Genomic DNA, 22738 nt, shown 5'->3' with positions numbered 1-22738 from the left:
GATTCTTCCTATAACTTTTTTAAAATTCATTTCAACTGAAGGCTGTGGTTATATATACGTATCGTAATTGAGGTAATTGGTTAGTAGCAAGTTTTTGACAACCTCTATTTATCCAAACGTCTTGGCAGACGTTAAAGAAACGACACGGTTAATCAGACCCTCGGCGCCCGGTGTAACCAACCGCGATATATCATTATTTCTGGCAAATAAACCAATATTGCCATGTTTGGAAATTATAGTATTGATTTAACCGCAATAAACCTTACTGAGGGATTTTGGAAATTACCGCACACATGCTGTTTTTCTTCGATCGCACTCAGAATTGCACATATAAATACTATATTTTCATTTGTCGTCGAGGCTAATTACCATATGGCACACTGATTATAGTTTGATTGCACTGTGGATATTCAGTCTCACCCCTACATAAATATAAGATGGTACAGTCTCAGTGACGTTAGAGCCTTTATAGTGCTCTCAAAGGTAGCTGTTGCAGATTTGAAATTTAGGATCAATGACGAATGGCTGCGAGACAACGATGAGGGGAAGGAGAGATTGATAAGCCCAATGTCAGGAGCAAGGCACGCTGCCCCCGCCTGGGAAGACGGTCGTGCTGACAGGTGAAGGCGTCAGTACAGGTTAGCTGGACTGCCGGTCTGCTGTACTGTGCTGGCTGACAGAGAGAAGGGGACGTCGTGGGGAGCCAGCTCCTGTCCTGTAGTTACTTCTTGAGGTGTAGGTAGATTTGTACTTTTCAGTGCTCGTACGTGGCCCGACCGCTGTGCTCCTCAATTACGCTTTCTCAGTACAAGACGTGTGCTGGGTGATAACAGAGACAGCTGCCATCCTGTTGTTTTCTCTTCAAGAGGGTTATCTCCACGCACAATCTGCTGCCGCAACAAAATTTACGACATCAAACATTTTGATGGTAGCGTTTTTCACAGCTGGAGAAGGTTTTTTATCTTACGTCTGGATCTTCCTGTTCTCGGCACGGGCCACACGTCGTGATTTACTAGTCTATGGGTCATCAACAGAGCTGCTGTCTCAAGACAGGTGATCTATGGCCTCTTAAGATAAAAGGCAAATCTGGGACTGCTTGAAATCCTCTTGCCGGATGTTGGCCACGGGCCATGTCATATGCTTTGGTTAGCTCCCATTGATAAGCAGGACACAGTTTGCTTACATCCTGATTCTGTAAAAATGAGCGGAGAGATTGTGCTGGTGTGGACGGCCCTCTTGTTGATCCAGACGGCTGGGGCCACGGTGTCCGACGGCGAGCAGGGCAACAGGAGCAGCATCAGTCCCGATGTTGACATCGTGGACAGATTCTTGCAGTACGTCGAAGACGTCGAACGAAACAAAGACAACTGTTCTGCGGGGACCTCGCTGAATCTGGGGGAAGGCGTTGTGCTCGACTATGGCAGGAAACGCTTCCGTCCCCAGGCCATGGTGGCGGTTAACCGCGCTAACTTCCTCACCCGGCTCTGGAAGGACAACATGCCCAACATTGTGGACTCCGAAAGCTTCTTCTTCGAGGCGGTAAGATCGATGGTGGAGGCGGACGGAGCCTTGTTTGGTGCCGGGAACTGTTACGCGGAGTGGGAGTTCCGGGATCATCGACTCTTCTGTCCGTACGCCTACAGAACGGAGGACGGCAGGATCAACGTGAAGGATCTGTCCGTGGAGTATGATTACACGGGAGAGGAGTCAGAATGGTTTTACGAGGTCAGGAAGAACGCCATGGAGAGGAGCAGGGGAAACGTTACCATAGGTAAGTCATGATTCTACATGTACCACCCGTGGCGGTAAGGGGACCTGTGAATTTGAATCATACAATATCATCGAGTTTGCCCTGTTCAGGCCACTGTGATGCTACCTCAATATTTCTTAGTCATTCTCACACGTATATCACCCCACATGTCATCATTTGGGTAAGACGGTAATATATAAAGCATTCAAGTATCGACAAGCAATCAACAGAGACCGGCCAGAAACGCAAATTATTAATTGCTCTTGCCCATCTAGTAATTAACTTTTGATTGTTTCACATATTGATTTTTCTAAGATGACGTTTATTTCTTCGAATTGTTGCCGAATCGATAGTGTTGATCAGACCACGATGTTTAGCGCTGAATCATTCTATCTGACACATTCATCGCAAGAATTGCTCCGTAATTACACATAATGGCATCGGTTGAGTGCTGAGCTCTGTTTGGTGACCACGCTATGAATTTTGATTACCCAATGAAAGGAAGTTTGGGTAGATATTGACCTCATTCTGTCCTTGGAAATGCAAGAAGGTACAGCGGCTGTTATATATCTGCCTGTACATGCAGCTATACTTTCACCTTGACATAGAAATCAACACAGCATATCCAATCAACCTTGGGAGTCACATAACCCTTATCACGAGAAAGGTAACCCAATTTTTCAAACCGAGTGGATCGATTTTATTCATGTCGTTGATATATGACAATATCCGCGTAGTTTGTCATATAAAAATGAGAGAAATTGGAGTGGACATGTTCGTATCATCGAGTCAGACCGATACGTACGTTAGAATGCCGGTTCTGTTACCCCCTTTATCAACAATTCATTCACCGTCACGGCCACCCAAAAACTCTCATGGCGTCAAATTGATGTTCGTCTTACATATGCCATTATCTCGCACGTAGGTCATCTCATTTACTGTCGAAAAAACCTGGCATGTGTTAAAGATATATTGCCAACGACATTTACTGAATTCTCAGAAGACCACGTAGAAACTGTTTATAGTCTCTGAACAGTCGTAGTTCAGCACGTATGTGTGGTGTCTGTCAGGGGAAACGTACTAATGCATCTCCACTGCACCTGCCGATCCTATCGCTGTGTGATAATGTGAAACATGAATTACCTTGTAGGATACCAGACAGGAGGTATCAGTCCTCTCTACTTAGCTCCAGCTGCGCAAATACAGTATTGGTTTGGCACAGTACCAGTTAAAGTTGCGCCATTCTCATATTTCATGGGTTACATGTACTTGTATCCATTCTCGCAAGTAAAAAAAGGATACGAAATGGACTTTTACATGCGCTTTCCTTTCATGGTCACTTAGACTAACCAAAGAAATCAAAGCAAAACTAATGTCTCCTAAAGTTTTCAAAGACGACGGGACACTGGAGGATCTATGCGACCTCCCGCACCGATGACTACAAACTAGCATTTGATAAGTTCTCCCACAGATATCTTGACAAATACTGCTATTAGGAGCGCGATGTCGCTGGAAATTGTCTTCAAAGCGCCCTATTCATTATACTGCGAGCTGTAGCATACTGCGGTTCCACGGGTGGATTGTGTCAATTTGTGAGGACACTTGACAGATAGTTGCACTTACTACACAAACTGATCGTATGTTTCACCCGTTTTGATCTTATTATTTTCTATTCTATTTTAGAACCGACAGACGCTAGCTATAACGAACAATTACTATACCATCTGTTTCAAAGTGAGCATGCATTTCCACTGATATGTACTTTATCATTGACTCAATATACCATTAAAAGAAAAGGTTAAAACTGGTTTGAATATTAATGAAATTGTATGCTCTGCATGCTTTACGACATTTATCGTTTTCCATGGGAACCATTTAGTAGTTATAACGTGAGTACGCTCAGCGCCACCCTGGCACCAATGCCTCATACGTGCGCGACATGATGAATGATTGCAGCAGATGAGTTGCTCAAGTGCCTTTATCGGCCCCTGCACGCCGCCTATGTCGTTGGGGCGGCCGGTAGAAAAGGTTAATGCTTTACCCTTTCAGGGGTGGGTAGTTATTGACCCCGTTACCTTCACTGAGCTGTCATCTGAGTTTGAACGGCTTTCTTCCCAGCTGGCATAATTGCCTGCCTCAGAGATAAGACGAAGGCCAAGTAGAATTGGTAGGACGTGCCGCATTCACGGGTAAAATATTGGTTTTGGTTCATATATTTTGTGGGCGAATAATCTTCCACCAGTGATACATCTATGTCATATGTTAGTTTTTTCAGCGTCATATAGCGTTCTTGCAAATTGTTCTAAAACCAGATAAACTATTTGTGACCGGTATGTAACTTCTTATAAAAAAGATCAAGCCATAATTCTTCGTTTGAAGTCTCCATTCTGAGCAATTTTGTCCAATGTCCCAGAGGAAAGTAGTCCAAATAAAATGTACCTTTCCCCCCTTATTGAGCGGTCTGTCCAAGGTGGTGCACTTTTCGTGTCATCTTCATTATGTATGTAGCAGATTTCTACCTTTAATCCAGTTTCTAATTCAACAAAGACTTCTTACTGACTAGAAATCTATATTGTCGAGTCTTGCGTCCGGAGCCAAATTGCATTACACATTGATTTTTCATGATGTCTATTTCTTACATGTGAACTCAATCAATGTAACCTAATTAGAAGCAAACAAAGTCACTGAAACTTCAAATGTTGAGTAAACACACATATTCCTATCGGTTTTACCTCAACATCACTCATACGTGCGCGACATGAAAGGTAACAAAAGTCATGTGCATTTCAGATAACATTCAAATATGTCTACCAAGCTCGATTAAAAAAACAGTTAAACTTAAAGGCATTCAATGCAATGTCATAGTGGTAAAACAAAAAAATATCCTGGATGAGGAAATAAGTCTGATATTGATATTTACTGCAAGCTCTTAGTATATTTCGTCATTTCATACCTGAAGCGTTTGAAATAACCTAAGAACAAGCTATGTGATGTGTCTCTATTTTTGTACCACTCATAATTAGCTAGAGCCAGGTTACGATGCAAAACAAGCAACCGACATCCGTCAGTGACGTCGCATGTTTGCCTCACAGATATCAGTATGCAATGTTATTCATGAGCTAGGATTTACTCAACTTACTACATTAAAAGAACGACCAGCAAATTGGCCTTGAAAATCCAGTTTTGCCTCCTCCCCGAAATTGCATTAGGTGCCTTTATTTAACGTAGTTAGTCAATATACAAGAAGAAGTTTAGAACACATCTCCGTTACTCCGTCACGGACTTGAGCTTTTTTCAGGGCAAGACACGGATCTTTGAAAATACCTTTCAGTCCAGATCACACTATTCCCGTACAATTTCTGTCACTCCTGAGAGCTTGGAGACAGAACCGATCACATGAAATTACGATCTTGATAGTTATAAATGGGCCATCTGGGCCAAGTGGACGGATTATCATTCGGAGCAATTACTGACCAACGGGAGGAAGATAAACTAAGTGGGACGCTAAATCATTTTTCATCCGTGGTAATTGGTAGTGAGTTGGTGGCCTGATCTTTCATACGGGGACAATACATGTGCATAACAGTGTGGAATAATGTGTATTCAAATCCCATCATGATGATGCATTTGATATGAAGTGATCCGAGGTATATATATGTAGAGGAGCTTTACCTATTCAGCTATTGCTGCAAAGCCGATTTGTTATTTGTTTATCAATAAACCATTTACTAGTACTACTTTATCAATAAACCATTTACTACTACCTCTTCAGAACATTTATCTTTACTGTTCCTCATTGTGTGAAACGAAAAAAAAATACTCTGTAAGCAAAATGCGATCTGGCAGGACTTTATAGGTGCAGTTTCCAAAGCCAGACGTACCATTGCAAATCTTGTGACCGTCCGTTCGGGTAAGTCCAAAAGTATATCGTTGATCGATTGCCGCGAGACTGCATTGCACCCAAGGGTATCTTCTCCGGATTGGCTGTGTACTTTGACTAATTACATCTGATGTGATGGAAAAACGTGATTGCTAAACCCAAGTCCCTGGTTCTTGATACGCTAAGACCGGATTTCATCACTGATTCCCCCCATATCTGCGATGAAGGACACTATAATCAGACGTACTCATAAGTTATTTACCGATTCGTCCTCTTTACCTGTTGTAGCTATCGTTTGATGAAGGTCGCTAGAGACGAAGCTCGTAAAAATGACCACCGTCAATCTGGGGCAGCCATGACGAAGTAATAAGCAGGTCGACATCGGATGCTGCAGGCGTTAAATAATGAATGAAGCAAACTCACTGCGTATTTCAATAGTAATTGGAATTGTGAGAAGAGATAAGACATAGTTTTCCCCCAATGCCGCCTTTTGAGCAAACAATTACAAGTTTACCCACGTGTATTCTGACTGGGTCTGTAAAACGATATACCACGATATTGAAGGGACCGGAACCGCGTCGAATATAGCTACACTTCAATGTAGTAGTAAAGCCATTGTCATCATGGCATGCATTAGGTAAATTGAGGCTTCAGTCAGTAAGGACCCAAGCTCTGATTCAAGTGTACATCAGGGAGTATTTGGGTAATCTAATTGTAAAGCATAAAATAGCACCCATATCTGTATATGCATCGGATAGGAAGGGAACTTGATCATCTCCTAAATCTGATTGCTACTAGAAATCTGCCCATTCAATCTTCCCAATCAAAAATAATTAACACAACAGCTTTGTGGGCAACTTGTTGTAAATGAGATTTGTAACAAACATCATGTCTGATTGATAGGGGTTGGGCTCTCCTATGAGCGATGAATGTGAAACAGCTAATGCCGTAGTTATCCATCTAGCCAGAGGCCAGCTGAAGTTCACGTCGCGGTGCACTAGATATTGTACCGTACGCACAACTCACACCACTCGTACATGCGTCACGGTGTCAGGGATTACACCCATGTAAAAACTTTCTACATCAATTCACATAAAGGCTATACGGTCGAAGTTACTGTTGCTACTAACGGGCGAAGTTTTAGACGTCAATGGCATTACCATCATAATCCTTCCTACAGTCGGATCAAAGGTCGCAAAGGCAGCTGAAGGAGCACAATTGTATATCACACAATACGTACTAAACATGCATATATATGGCCGTGGGAGCCTTCTGGTAAAGGACATAAAAAGTTAGAATGTTGCTAAAGTTGCACGCTAGGATGAAGGTTTCGTCAACGCCTGGCGTACTTTCACATTTTTGTATCAGCTCCACTTTGCCGTATTGCTAACGACTGACATGGTGACTTAGCTTAAAGTGCTTTCCCAGGCTAATTTTGGCCTATTCATACACAGAAGCCTGGGCATTACGTTTAATGGCACATTTTGAATCGTTTACGATACAAACGACCCACCAAAGCAGCAATATCTTCACGAGCGCATGGCGCACCCCATCATGACTATAATTGAAGTTGGTAATCTTTTTAAGCTAGGTAAATTTATGATGTAAGAACCTGGTCAAGGAAGATGGTTGAGGGTAAGAAGTAAAATAAATATGTCAGAAATGGGCACAAGAAACCACATTAAGAAAGTACATAAAACAGCTACAAAGCGGCTCTTTACTCTTCCAACCAAGCAAGGGTAATGTAGGGGCTACTATAAGTTTGGCAAGTCAAGTGTGCCAAAATGCAATTAAACTTAGAAATGTAGTGGAACTCTCTTGGCTCCATGGTAATTTCGAAGAGAATATCGTGTCCAAAACAATGAAAATCCCCTTCAGGTAATTGGGGACTTGCCGAGGCACGTATTACCCGTTCCACTTTAGTTTTAACTTGTTCTGGCAGGTAGCCAGGTGGTAAGGGAGTCTCATAAGTAGCCAGATGGTAAAAGAGCATTATATTAGATCGAGGATGTTCCGGGTAATAACGTTACTGTACAGCTGTAATTCCCGCTTAGTTAAGGCAATATTGCTTTAGATAGCTCACAGTAGACGCAATGAATATAATTTCCGCTTAGTTAAAGCAATATCTCTTTAATTATAGCTCACAGTAGATGCAATGAATATCTTTAGATAGCTCACATTAAATAGCTCACAGTAGATGATCTTCTGAAAACACAAAGAAGATCTGCTGGCCATGTTCATGAATAGGACAAGAGTATACCTGGATCACCCTAAGGTCAATGTAGGCACTGAGTGAAACGTCACACGCAGCGTTGAGGAAAGTTGCTATCTATCCTGGCACAGATCCTCAGGCCATTTAAAACGGAATGTATTCTACATGTCATATACCTCCGGGTACGGTACGACATGACTGGAAACTTAAATCTTGGGACAAAATGTCGGCAGCTTGACCTACGAACGTCTGTTCAGCAATGTTACAAGATAATGCACTGTGGAAATTGGCAGATAAATATTCTAACAGCCAGTTGACTAGACATGCTGGCGTTTGAATGTCAGGTGTGACAGGTTATTCAAGTTCAAGCCATTTCGTTTGCTTTTGTTCTTCATGCAGGGTGGTAGTTTCCATTGTAAACCTTTTTTCTCTGGGCGAAGGTTATCGTAATCAAGTATTACTCAGTAAAATGGAACGGCCACGGTTTGTGTGTGATGTGCCCTTGACCTGTTTGTATATCATATATCATGCCGTGTCGATTTATTCTAGCTTTGGGTTCTCATCAAGTTATGGTTTATCATACGGAACTGATTGTGCCTTCGCTGGACATGGCTTTAGCCTACGTTAGACCTCTCCCTACAAGGACATCTTCATCCAGATAGTTCTACATTCATTGTGATATATGGGGCTATATCGTGTATTCGGCGATAACACATTCAATATTGAATGCATATTGTCCATTGCCGTATGTCTCTAGATCTCGGCCAGAATCTCCCCACATATGTACACAGCGCGCCTCCGCTTAAGACACATCATTTCACGTTAAGAAGAGATCGATCTTTGGCTGCCGTGGCACGGGCACCTAGTCCATTTGCGTAAGCTAAGGGGATTTAGCTGCTGAAAGAAAAGGAAAGCAAGACGAATTACAGCATAAACCTAATCTTTCGCGCCGTGTAAAGAGAGGTCTATAGGGAATAGCGAGACTTCTGGTTACCAGGGTAAGGGCGTCTGCATGATGCTATGATATTGGAGGATTATGGAGTCTTTGTGAACGTAATCAACTATTGATCAAATCATACCTGACTCGTCATAGAGTAACGAGATTCTTGGGTAATCTGATGACTGCATGTCGCTGAAAGAACTGTTTCTGTTAGGCCCCTACCTTGTAAGAGTTTATAGGGACTAAAACAGAAACAGTTTTGCGTGCAACATCGACGACAAGCAATTCATGTTGATACAATCATATAGCACTGATAATTTGTAGAACGTGCTCAGAATAATGCTTGGTGTGAATAGACCCAATAGACAAACTCTTGAATTAGTTTGCTTAATCAAGCATATCTTTATAATAGTACTAGTTTGGATATAACGATAATTTATTATGCTTTGCGGATCCATTTTAATTAGAGAGTGCTGTCAACAAGCGTATTTTTCACAGGAACACAATTATCCCTTTAATCCTTCCATCTTACGTGCTCATTACCTGATAATGATTTACATAGATAATCTAACAAGACAGGATCCTTGTTAAAACACCGTTCGTCTGGTGTATGTGTTATGATTCAAGATTATCGAGTGGAAAATTAAGTTTAACATATTACAAAGTGGGGGCCCGGGGAGATCGTGGCATGATAATAGTCCTATAATTCCATATTAATACAACTAATTATAAATCAAAAGACTTCTTAGTAAATCTTGTTCACTTCTGGAAGGTCACACGTCGACAATTTTGCATGGTAACACTTACTAACTTGACAGTTTCTTGACAGATCGTATACAGTCATATAATGAGGCATAAAATACATTTTACTTATAAATACTGGTGCAATATTGTGGCAATATCCGAGTAATTTCCGCGTCTCAAGAACAGGAATGCCCAGCATCGTTCACGTCAAAAGACCTGCATGCTTGAATAAGTCACAGAGCGCTCTGAGAGGCGCAGATGAATATGGCAGGCAACGTCGCAGAGTGCCAAACTCATTTAGCCTCACTCAATCACGCAGTCCTTTGATTGACCAGCCAGACAGTTGTACAGCCCATCAGACGTCCTAGCGCAATACATTACTACTGTCCTGATTGTCGTACTGCACAGAAATAAACCCCTGGCTGAACGTGTGAGCGCTAGGTCGTGCCTCCCTTGCTGACCAAACATGCCATTAACGTCTAACTGCTTGTCTTTGAGGTTCTATCGATTGACGGGTTTCTGCTGCTGTGTTTTCGTCACGTCCTCAATATGGGAAATGGAAAATCAACAGGTTACCGTAACGACTGTGCTTCAACTGTAAATTTCCGAGGAATTATAGTTAGATAGATAGATAGATAGAGTCGTTTTAAGATAGTTTAACGTGTCCTTGATTGTAGTTTGTAACCACATATCTGTCCAAGGTAGACAAAATTCATGACCGCCATCTTTGTGTAGGCTGTTGATTTACAATGATTGTAAATGTACTTGTCGTTGATTCACTATTCTATAATTGCACAGAAGATGGTGTACGTACATGTTATATGTATAAGGCAGTAATTTGTAGCATCAGGGGAAATTATCTTAATATTTGTCGCATCTTATCTTGCTCACAACCATCCATAATGAATCGCAGTAATCTTCCTAAAACCGATAGTTAATTGCCTTCATCGTGATTTCAAATACATCAAAATACATCATCTTTCTAATTGCCTGAATAGCACATTCATCATCGGAATAGAACATTCATTTAAATGACACATAAATGTTAATGTAACCATAGTGTTGTCGAACTTAGATAATTCCCACTGCATCATACTTATAACCTCATATAAGAGTGTCTGTATAAGAATATTTATGAAATCTACTTATGACATAAATATTGATAAACGATGTTCGATTTTTGTTTGTTTTTTGTTTGTTTGTTTGTTTTGTACAGGTCTGTTCACACAGAGATACAACACCACAGCTCATGCGGAGCCGGTAGAAGATTCGTCCCTGCTGGTCAGCTACGAGGACGGCCATTGGAGCCTGCCGTACTTCGACTGCGGAGGCGGTAACATATGGATGATGACCTTCACTGTGCCCGTCTTTGGATACAGAAACGACAGTTACTACTTCAAGTAGGTGCTGTGCTATGTTCGTTGGGATAGATGGAACCTTTGTGTATTTATGAATAGATAATCCTGTAGATGTAATGAGTTGATAACTTTGATTTTAAAGTCCTTATCTTATGTAGCTTATTGCCCTTCTTTCCAGGGTTATCCCTTTAAAATAGTCTTGTAAAACTAGTTGGGCAACCCTGTCTGTCTTTTGTACAGCTGAACCAATAACATAAAATGAATGAATAGATAAAAACATTTTTGTCAGTGTTGCATCAAGACTGGAAAGTAGCTGCCAGCAGCATTCTAGCTGGTTTATGGTTTCTAGAGTAGATGATTTGCAGCCAAAACTATCTTGTCTTTGGATTCATTGTACGTTTACATGATTATTGTTCACTCAGTTTTGTGCTGACCCACAAAGCCCTCTAAATAGCAGGTACGTTAGATATTTATATTGTATGAATGTCGGTAATACTGAAAGTGTAAAATGATTATCCCGTTGTTTTCACATCATAGGGCCACGAGTGGAATCGACATTGACCTGCGACAGGTAGATGTTAACCAGTGTGCCGATATGTCTGGAGAAGAGAGGAACGTTTTTGCTAATTCACACAAGTGCAAGCGAGATACTACAAAGGTACACTTTCCATGTGACGATAATATATGTTATATTCTAGGCTACCTTAACTTGTGTCAGTACCTTGGTGACTTCTATAAGTCCTTACGAGCGTCTATGTATATTTCCGTGTCGATAAAGAATTCTCATTCGTCTGCGCTGCCTGAACATGGCTTCTAAAATTTTGAAGCAACTTGTTGAATCAAAAGGATCTTACAGTGATGTCCGTCTCGTTGCACTGGTTGCTAATAGTACGTTGAATGTGGAAAGGGCATAGCGTTGTCATCAGCAATGACCTACATGTACAATGACCTAGTGTACCAACACATCTGCTTCTGTAACCGTAACTTTGTTGTTCTTTGTTAGTGTGTACCTATCTCAGGGCTCGGCTTCAGGGTGGGGTCCTACCGCTGTGAGTGTAAGAAAGGCTTCTACTTTCCGGACACGACCTCTTCAACACCCTATTACAACGGAACGGACGTCGAGCAGCACTACAAGAGCAAGAAAAGCGGCGTCACGAATGACTACGATAAGTCCTTCTCATGTCTGCGATGTAGCCCTGGGTAATCAAGAGTTCAAATCCTCATAAAAACATTGATATGCTATCTCTGATTTTTCCTTTGAAAAAAAAATCAAAACGATAAGATGTATTGCCATAGTAAATCGGTGGATTCCGGTAATGAGCGATACGCTTAAGCCATTGAGATAAATATTTGTATATCTGAAATGACAATACCTATTCAATCTCTAATCACATCTCTAATACATCGCCTGTTGTATGTAGTTGTGACGAATGCCTGGATGACCGCCCATGTATCCTGGAGTGGGACTGGACACTGCGTACCGGCGTGTTGGGTGCACAGGTGCTGATAGTCAGCCTCATCATCCCCGTACTGCTCACGTTCACGTTCAAATACGCCGACGTCAAGGTGAGGTCACATGGAAGATAACATATTGTATAACATGAAGAAATATTTTATGTAGGTATCTGGCTATGTGGCAAAATACATAAATAAAAAAATCGATACTGTTGCTTTATGACCTTTCCTACATGTACGTTGCATTTAGCCTATAAGATTCCCTTATCTATACGTATCATTAGAGAATGCTAGAACTTATATCAAATATTTAAGATGCAGATAGAGCTTGTTTTAGTTTAACTGGGTCATCAGCTCTTGTTACTTGTTATTCACGCGTGATGCTGCTTATCTCTTGGATGTAATCAAGGTAAATCCGGTAGTACTTCTAAATCAGTCATACGGCACTTGCTCACGGGTAATGGCGCCCTACATATTCAAGGTAACACCCGACATGACAGATCACTGCACAGTACAAAGTCTTCTAGCTTTTTGGTCTTGTCCTCATTATCTAAATGGAATCTTCTCCACACAGATTCATCAGGCACACAACTTCATAGTCTCTCTTAAAGAGGAGTTTCCATTAGCAGCATCATTCCAAGCGTGTTAACACAGGCGTCCGCCCGCCCACACACAGAGGATAAGCCCTTCATCAGTAGCACTTCCCCACCTCCAAAGTAATCTCAATAAAAATTAGGGAGTGTCACATTAGTCGCCAGCATTCGCGGGAAAAACATCGTGCCACTTAGATATGGCCTTGGTTGAAGATAGCTACTTTCATATCATATTCAGTGCTCTTAAATCCATTAGCTTGATGGGTTCTATTGTTCTGGTGAGTTTATCGTTTTTGGAAGAGTGTGACTGATATACTATAGCTCCTGGCTAGTATCTTATGATTGTCCCATTCCGTGAAAGCTAGAATCTGCTAGAAATGCGCGAAAAATATAACTTATCTTGTCTAGGCACTTACAACATATTTATCCATTTTCGGCATGTTGACACTGTCAGAGGGCAAAACAAAGTCTTTTTTTCCAAAGTCAGGCAAAAATTAATACGCGCGATGATGGCATCCATAAAAATTACCTGCTGAGGCCTAACTGATGTTATTCTTAATGAATGGTTCATTTCCTTTCCGTATACCATGAGAGACGAACCTGAGTGCCATCCCATTAATCGCCGCATGCTTTCGAAGATCGTGTCGCATATATGCCCTACATTACGGCTGCTCTCGAGTTAAGCTTTACACACAACACTCTATCAGACGGGAATCGGTTAAACATGTCTCGTGCTTCCAGTGTTCCAGAGTACTGATTTTGTCCCTCTGGGGAGGATTTGAAATGACTTTGATAAACATTAGGTGTCTCAGCTGGCAGATGGAGAATCGCACTAATGATAGCCGACGGCTGTAGTTACACCTGTTACCATTCCAATCCTGGCACGATACACAATTCACAATTCTTAAGAGACATTAAAGGCTCTTTGTTCTAACCCCAAGCCATCATCGCGTGCAAGTGAAAAGTTCCGGACTATAGATTTTAAGCGTCAAGAAGTCTCTTATTAGTAAGTAAAGCTGAACACTAAACCAGGAACAATCGTATCTAGGTTTTCAACGGAGACTTGATGGTATTTGCAATTCAAGTATTAGTTTTCCCGCTGGAAAAAGATGCATCTGGTGATCATGATATACTTGAAATCATATCTATCATTAATGCACGTAAGCAATCGATTTGTATTACAAAGGCTGAGATATAGTCGTGTATGTTTAAGACTACCAACGGATAATACCAAACAGATCATAAGAGTTGTGTGACGCATGGGTAGCTCTGTCTTCACTATTGTAAAGTCAGTGACAAGACAGTCTTCAAATCCCTTACACGTTTAAGACTCCACGCCGTCCCCTCGCTCGTGATCCCGCATTGCCAAAGTTGTTGTACCGTAGTATTTATCGCACCATGCATCTGTGAAATTGATGTCTATAGATCACATTAATGACAGCCCAGAGAGTATACAGTAGCCCATGCGTAACCTTGATCTCCAATCACACAGCTGCGACCGTTTTACACTAGCGTATAGCACAGTACATGTACCATGCGATGAGAAGTAGGCGATATATAAGACATCAGTTTAACGACAATTTAGCTCCTGAGATTACTTTTGCGTGTTTTTTTTATATTTCCTCTCAGGTATTGAAGGCTGCGAGTCCGGTACTACTGCGGCTCGTGCTCCTGGGAGCTCTCCTTCTCTACTGCCCGGTGAAATGTCCTGTTTTATACCGCTCGTTTCTGTGGTTTACTCTGGGGAAGCCTGTTTGTTCCACCCATCATACACAAATGCTAATGTTTGCGGACACAAACTTTGTCAAGACCTAGTATGAAAATGAAAACTGTACATGTCCCTCTTCTTGCTGAAGATCAATTACCTGCTTCTTTAAGAATATATAGCATCTAAGATACAATGCTTTACAGGACTTTGTATGATGCTTGCTGCAGTTGTATTTTGCACACAAAATACGAACACGCCTTTTTGTAGTAATTGAGGGAGGCTTTTTCTATTGTTTTATCTAATCCTCTTGACCGTCACATTACCACTCCTAACGTCCGTACTCAGGTTCTGGTGGCTTACTCTCCGCCCACTGTCATCACCTGCACACTCAAGTCGTGGTTCCGGGAGGTGGGCTTTGCCGTGGCTTACGGTGCTCTGCTGCTGAAAACATGGAGGTACGTGAGCGGAATACTGTCCCAAGAAATATTACACACTCACACATACAGCTAAATGAGGGTGTTATTCTACGCTTCAGGCACCGCCACTTCCCATTATGTGTGAAACTTTCCTGCCCTTAGGAAATTGAAGTCAACGTTCTAAAAGCTAAAAGACCTCCGGCTTAGCTTAAAGACGACTTATCGGAGAAGGATTTTTCATTTTGACGACCATTGGCTTCTTTGGTATATACGTTACATTTGCAGTTGCGATCTGACCTCCGGCTAGGATATAATGTAAAGTGCGACTTGGAAGTGTATATCTATGTTTAGGTGATGCACACTTCTTGGTGGTCTAATGGGCAAACCCCCGGTTGTTCTTTCAAAATCTGATTTCAAGGGCATAAGTTTCCTCTCTCAGTCTTATCTTAAGTCACCACATACAAGCGCTGGTGAACAGCATGCTGGGTAACGGCATTTTTCAAAAGATCAATTCGTGTTACAGATCTGTCGGAAGAAACTATTTTCGTGAAATGAATAGCTAGCTCGACGAGACTTCTCTTGTAGCCATGGGTGGACCGACGAATAAAGGGATTCATAGCTCGATAAAGCGAAGCTATCTAAGTTGCCAATCATTTTCTGCTATATATAGAGCAGGATATGCATTGGCGGGCCGGAAGCTGTTCTGATGTCTATCTTCCAGTTTATGTCTGGATAGAGTCAAGTCAAAAGATATTCATTTGAAAGATCAAGAGGTGCAATAGTACACGAAGTCATCCTAGACTTGGTCTAATGTCCAATCCAATGGAAAGAAAAATATTATTTGTGCCAAAAATAACGTTGTACCAAAGAATTACGCACGTACTATGATGAGATCACGCTTGACGAATGAATACTGACGCCCTTCCCGCCCCCAATAAGGACTAAATTACGGCCTGTAAGAACTCTTCAATGGGACTGAGGGCTTAAATGGATGTGTCAGTACAAACCACCAACAGATGCAATTTTGTAAGAGCAATTCTGGGCCTATCAACGGTGCAGAAAGATACCTTATATTTGGTTACCTTATTTGATTAGAGGAAACTGAGTTGGTACTTTAGATCTCGTCAAAACTTGTTGCGTTTTTTGAAGAAAAATGTCATAGTGTAGAATTCATTGAAATTCGTCAATATTTCATGTTCTTCCATGATCCTCGGGGGCCCTACTTTACTACTTGCCATACGTCTGCTATGCTAATGACAGCATTACCAGCAGATAGCCGACACTGGGCTGATGGTTCATTTTCAGAAGAATCTCTATCATTCTTTGTACCAAAAGAAGCAGTAGTGTGGCATCTGCTGCACTTTAAATCGATATCGATGGTCAAGAAGTCAAGAAATGCGTGAATGGGATCCGGATCTTGAACAAAAACACATTTCGCTAGTAAGTCGATGACCGTGACTTTGATTTCAGGGGTGTTGTAGAGGCCTGAACATTGATTTTAAGGGCGCTATGAAAGTCTGATAAATTCCAATAGCTACCCATAATCATTACCAGGTCAGCTAAATATGGAAATATATTTTGAGATTTGGCTGCAATAAATGACAGACATACGAATGGGCACTTTTTTGAAATTGCATTTATTGATGATATTGGCGAAATGATGCTCCAGTGGATTGATTTTGAGCCAACGCGTCTTTGATTTTTATACGCATCATATGAAGTGGCGCACTGAAGTAGCAATAAAACATAGGTCTATTTTTACGCATTCTCACTGTGGGGAGTTTAAAATGCCAACGTCAGAACAATGTACTCGCCTAGTCATTGAGCGGATGGAATGACGTCTAAACTAGCCTTTTACCTTTCCACTGTGACGAAGAAAATATATTTGGACACGCTCAGCCGATACCCTTTCGGCGTTTCCACGTGGGACCACTAGTTACTGTGCTTATCATCTACATCTAAATGGACTCAAGAGGATAGTGGATTACCAGTGAAGTTATAGTTGAGTTCTGAAACTCTTACACTGTATCTCCTTAAGCTTTCCCGTGTGTGCCGTACCGTAAGCAAACTTGCATCTGTTTCTGTTGTCATTGAAACTTTATTTCTCCACAGAATCTCGGTGGTGTTCCGTGTGAAGTCGGCCGCACCAGTCCGCATCACGGACCAGGACCTGATGAAGTACCTGCTCGGCATCGTCATGATCTTCGCGGCCCACGCAGCCGTGCGCACCATCGTGGACCCCCCGCGGGTGGTCATCAACAGGGCCCGGGAGGAGCTCAAAACCGCCCAGTGTTCGTCCGACTGGTGGGATCACTCCGCTGCCATTGGTAACGTTGTTGATTCATGTAGTCTATCCCAGATATATCCGGTTATACTGAGTCCCCTTTGGACGTGTCGGGCCTACATGTTGTAAATGTCAGTCACACATCGTAATGCTTGGAATAAATGCTGTCCTAAGGTATATGCATTATATGAGGTCAAAATGGCCTTTGAAAGACTATTTTCCACCGACTCTTTTGATAGACTATCTACACAAATCTGGTAGGCATTTTACGAGTACATAACATCGCAAAGGTTTGTAATAAAATTCCTCACAAGTTACTTGTATACTATCTACTATGAATGAAAGTATATATGGTCTTTGAGACGGAATTTCGATTCCCTCACCCAGGCCTGGGCCTAGATCCACAATCATACACCATTCGGTACCATGACGTATTTTTACAGGTACATGTAAACGATGATGATATAAATTATCTCCACGTGTCACCTACACTGAACATATGTCAGCAATGACATTAGACAGCGCTTTTATCATATTAAGTTCCCGTTAACTCCTGATGCCATCAGCCGGCGGGAACAAACTGCCATCATTTCGAGGGAATAAAAGTTCATTACCGCAAGCTAATGTGACTTACATGGTCCACCGCGGTGATTAAAACCACGACTTATGACTGCAATAATGGAAAACAAAGTAGTTGCGCGTGTTATCCAATTATCGCCCTATCTAGACTGATGTATGGGATGTTTTCTGAATTGTAGGCGTCGTCAAGGTGTGCATATCAAATTCTTTCTATTCTGTATATTCTGTGTTTTTGCTCTGTTTCTTCTTCCGTTCCAAACAATGACCTTGTCAATGACCTGAACCAGACCATCTGTCACCATGGTAACTGGTGTTGGGTTACATAATGTTGCAATTTTATAGTAGGAAGAATTTAGACTCCTGATACCATATATGAATGTATTTGAGTAAGAATTAACAGAGCAGACCATATGCGAAGGTAAACATTATGCATTTGCTTTGAAAATGTTACCTGTAGCGACGCTGCTACTCTTCGGCAAGGTCACAAACAATGGCTGAAGATGTTCCTACTTGATTTCTGTCACCCTATGAGATACATATCCTAGTCATTGCTGGCACAAAGCTACTTCTTCATTGTGATCCCTGTCCTCTGCTTGACATATATTCGATAAATGGGTGTGAGTTCTACAAATAGGTTGGTCATTATGGTGACAAATGAGTCTCAAGACTCCTGTACAAGACTGAAGTTAAGCCCGTCTTGTGAAATTTCTGAATAACGTCAGTGGGATAAGCAAGCAAGCTGACACATCGCTTCATCTCACACGTGTTCTTCTTGTTACGATATATGGCATTAAGTATACCCATTCATCTCTCTATTTCTAACCTGCCAAAGACTATATAACTACGGGGTATAGCTGCTATCGCTATTCACCTTACGTACATCCGAAAATGGCGATGTTTGAGTGACTGGAATGACCAGTCATGCTCGAACACAAGAAAGGAGAAGAAATAACGTTCGGACGTGTGCCTCCCACACAAAAGATAGCGTTTTTTTATGGAAATACGTCCATCCCACACAAAAGCTAGCGTTTTCTATGGATGTAAGCTGCGATCCAGGATGTGAAAGATAAGACTTAAAGGGTTAGACATGCCTCGTAAACACGGTCGCCGAGGCAGTAGACGCTGGTGCCGCCTCTGGCCATGGCTGACTGATGGCGCCTCAATTCTGAGAGCCACCTGCTGTGTTGATAACGCGTCACTCAAATTGGCTGCCCGCACCCGACCGAACAGGTCAAAGAAAAGGTCACAGTGAAGAAGAATCACTTTATTTCGAGAGATCCCACGGGAGCCAGATTGACTATTTCCCTCTTGATTAAAAGAGCCTTTTTACGGAGTTCCGTGTTAAGACGAAGTGCTGGTCTCAGGAGAGATTTGTGGCGTCCTTCCAGCCCGAGGCAGTTTTATTCCACACTACAGATCCTTCACCACCCTGAAAGTCCCCTGACACTTTACCAGCGAGTGCCATGCACTCAAAATGGCAACTTCAAACGACATCGTAAAGTAAACATGTAATCTCCGGAGTCCGAGTGTTCTGGACTTATGACACTGATGCTTATGGTAATAACATTGAGGAGTTAAGTGTTTTTGCAAAGTATAGAGAAACCACCAATATATGTGTGCATTCGACTAAAATGCATCCATTGATGGCATGTATGTGGACCTTTACTTTTCAGTTTTCCCCAAAGTAATAACTATTCGAGCCAACCCAGCCAAAAGGGCAAGCGAAATGAAGTGATGGCCAGAGTACGTCGTACATGCTTATATTACGCAAACCATCAGTAGTCCATTAGACACAACCTTAAGCTCTTAGACTTTTTTTTACAGAAAGTGGCTGCTCCAAGGGCCAGCACCAAATCATCACAGTACAGTAACTACTGTCGACATTCAAAACTTGCTAGGGAATATTTTTTGAACTATTGACATATACAGTTGATTGATCTAAAAGTAATTCCGTCGTTATCAAAGTGCTAGAGTTACTCCTGCATGGCTGAAGAATGGCACAGAGAGTTGGACAGAGTGCATCACGATAGAAACATTTTTAGAGTGCCATAGTTAGTAGGATTGAGGCACAAGTTTTGTAACCTAGTGTCCGTGTTAATTCTCAGTTCTGTTCTGTTCTGTCCAGGCGAACTCCTGCTCTTGGTCTGGGGAATCCGTCTGTGCTGGGTGGTGCGCAAGGCCCCGTCAGAGTTCAATGAAAGCAAGTTTATCACCTGGGCCATCTACAACGAGACACTTCTATCTGTCTTCCTCAACATTGCCATGTAGGTGTATTCCATTAAAAACCCATCGTCGTGATGTATGTGGCACGCCGTGTGTATCTGGGACACGGAATATAGAAGAGGTTGGGCGGAAGAGATATTATTTCAAAAGCTGTTATTGTATTTCGCCTTTTACATCAGTTTGAGCATCACACTAATATCCAAGAATTCTTGAGGGACCAATTTTGTCTACAAATGTTGGTCCCAGAAGACTCCTTGGTAGACCCAAGAAATACGGTCGGATGTAAGGATCTGTAAATCGGCCCGAGAGTGCTAACTTACATAGCTGCTGGTGTAAACTACGGGCACATCAAACAGTGACGCATGTAGCTGTCGTCTCTCGGAGTTTACCAACTTCTTACCTGCAGCCAATGCATAACTCAAACTTATATTTCGTTGCAAAAGTCGTATCGGAAATAGTTTTTGGCATATATTCTATATACTTTGCACGTATAATAATTTTGAAGTCTCGCAAATTGTAACATGTATTAGACTAGACAGTACTTCGCGACACAAGATTTACAGGGAGACAGGTCCTGAAAGACCTTCCATTAGAGGGTCTGGGAAAATGTGTTTTTTTCCGAATGAGGTTCTACGTTCAGTTGTCAAGCGAGTAACAGTTGACGACTGCAATTCTTCTGAGTCAGAGACACAATGGGCACTGCTACGGTGTGAGTGCTAATGGGTTATACATAACAAGCTGGGGGTAATGGTTAGGTGGCCAAAACGTGATTTTCTCGCGTTCTAGCGGCTGGAGTGATGTCCGCAATTACAGTAGGACTTATTGCAATGTTCTAGACATCAAACATAGAAATGGTCTTGAAGTTCGAATTCCTGCAGCGTTAATGCACACATTGTGTAGGAGGAGTTGTGGGTGGAGATAAATACGTCACAACCACACGCAGTACTTCCAGGCATCTTTCCATCGGCTTGTAGAGACAGATGGTTACTTTGACATCTCCGACGGTGGCATTTAATTTTATGACTTGCGGAAATGAAGGAGACGTTGTTTGCAGCACGGAGGCGCCATACACGAACAAACACCTTCAGGTCGTCTGGGGAAACGGTGTGGTTGACGCCACTGTACATTTTGTACATCACACATCGGGCCCTTAAAGCGATATTATATAAGATTTTCACTTTTCAAATATGTTTTACACATTTGCTTACGCCTACCTGGGTTCATAATGACATTTGAAGAGTAAAAGATCAACGTCGTTGCGCCGCAAAAACGTCTTAGAAAACTGCCGACTCCTCGGCGATAGATCGCGGCCATGTTGTGTTTGTTTACATTCATTTTAGGAGCCTCCTAAAAATACAGCTGGCCTGGCGCAACTTATACTCGCGCAGCGCTGGGTCGCCTGAAAAGCAAAATAGCGACGCTAATATGTTGAAAGTTATTGAAAATCACAATCTAGATGAGAAAATTTCAATTATCTATATTTACAGTTTTGGCGCACAAATCTTACATAATATCGCTTAATTTATCACCTGTCAATCTAATTCAAAAAGACGATTTGGGATAGGAAAACATGTAGCTACATAGTGCTAGTCATTAAATTATATATAAGACATTTTTAGTTTCAGCACCGGCGCGTTCATGACTTAGCATATTGTCTCCATATCTCTCTCCTGTAGGATCTTCCTCCAGGACCCAGCCGACCCTGACGTACAGTATGTCCTGCTGTTCGCTCATAGTCAACTCACGGCCACCATGATGCTCGGGCTGCTCTTTGGTAGTAAGGTACGGGGTCTAGAGGAACAAAATATTATCAAAGTATTTTGCCTTTTTTGTCTCAATTTATCTTATCTATACAATAGAATGAATAGATAACCTGACAATGACCCTGACTGTGGGTTTAAATTTGTGTGGCGTACCGACGGAGCGTTCGACTCGGAACCAAGATAAGTTCCCGTGTTCGAATCCACCGATCTTGTGCCCCTGGGAAAGGCACTTTAAATTCAACGACTTTCCTCACTTAATTCAGGTGAAAATTATGGCTATTGTCCTCTTGAGAGTGCCGTCACCATGTCTTGTAGTAAATGTTGGAATAATTTTAAAACAATGACAATGAAGCGTGTGTCGTTCTAGGTATACATGATCTACAAGTGCAAGCGCAATAAGGATCTGACACAGACAGGGACCACAACGACATCACAGACCAAGAGCACACCGGCCAGTTCCACATCGGGAAAGTTCCTACTGACGAAGAAACCCGGGCAGCAGCTGCAGACACCGATAGAGGACTGGATCCTGGCGGACAGTCAGATTCCACAGAATACTGGACTCAGCCCGGTAGCAGCTGATAACGGACCGGTTACCATTGAGGTAAAGCATGGCCTTAGATAGTCCCAAACGATGGCCACCTACACAACAGGACTATTGCAAGTTTACAGTCATACATTCACGACATGCGTTAGTCTGTGCAGATTTTTTTCTGCTCCTTCACTATACACCTATGCAAACATGTATAGGTGTATTAAAAAACATGAATGAAGAGGCTCTTTTTACACAACCAAAAGGTTTATTCAGCCACGTTGCGGTGACCGTCTGTCAC

At 42.1% G+C, this 22738-nt stretch overlaps 1 protein-coding gene across 1 annotated transcript; it reads left to right on the top strand.

The window, feature by feature from the left end:
- The first annotated feature begins 463 nt into the window (after window positions 1-463).
- LOC109473334 (probable G-protein coupled receptor CG31760) lies at window positions 464-22530 on the top strand. Its single transcript, XM_019773200.1, has 11 exons — window positions 464-1771; window positions 10743-10926; window positions 11422-11542; window positions 11888-12084; window positions 12306-12450; window positions 14562-14630; window positions 14986-15095; window positions 17169-17383; window positions 20045-20183; window positions 21819-21924; window positions 22273-22530. Exons 1-11 carry the CDS (start codon window positions 1138-1140, stop codon window positions 22528-22530), a joined length of 2178 nt encoding a protein of 725 aa, XP_019628759.1. The 5' UTR covers window positions 464-1137.
- The last annotated feature ends 208 nt before the right edge of the window (window positions 22531-22738 follow it).

This window comes from Branchiostoma belcheri, unplaced genomic scaffold (assembly GCF_001625305.1).
Source record: "Branchiostoma belcheri isolate BF01 breed outbred unplaced genomic scaffold, Haploidv18h27 scaffold3, whole genome shotgun sequence".
In the NCBI taxonomy this organism is placed as follows: domain Eukaryota; kingdom Metazoa; phylum Chordata; class Leptocardii; order Amphioxiformes; family Branchiostomatidae; genus Branchiostoma; species Branchiostoma belcheri.
This window is presented reverse-complemented; position numbering and strand designations above follow the sequence as displayed.

Coding starts and splice junctions, on each gene's coding strand:
- LOC109473334 (XM_019773200.1), top strand. CDS start 1,138: ATGCTTTGGTTAGCTCCCATTGATAAGCAGGACACAGTTTGCTTACAT. Junction 17,384..20,044: donor GGATCACTCCGCTGCCATTG/GTAACGTTGTTG, acceptor TGTTCTGTCCAG/GCGAACTCCTGCTCTTGGTC. Junction 20,184..21,818: donor GTCTTCCTCAACATTGCCAT/GTAGGTGTATTC, acceptor TCTCTCCTGTAG/GATCTTCCTCCAGGACCCAG.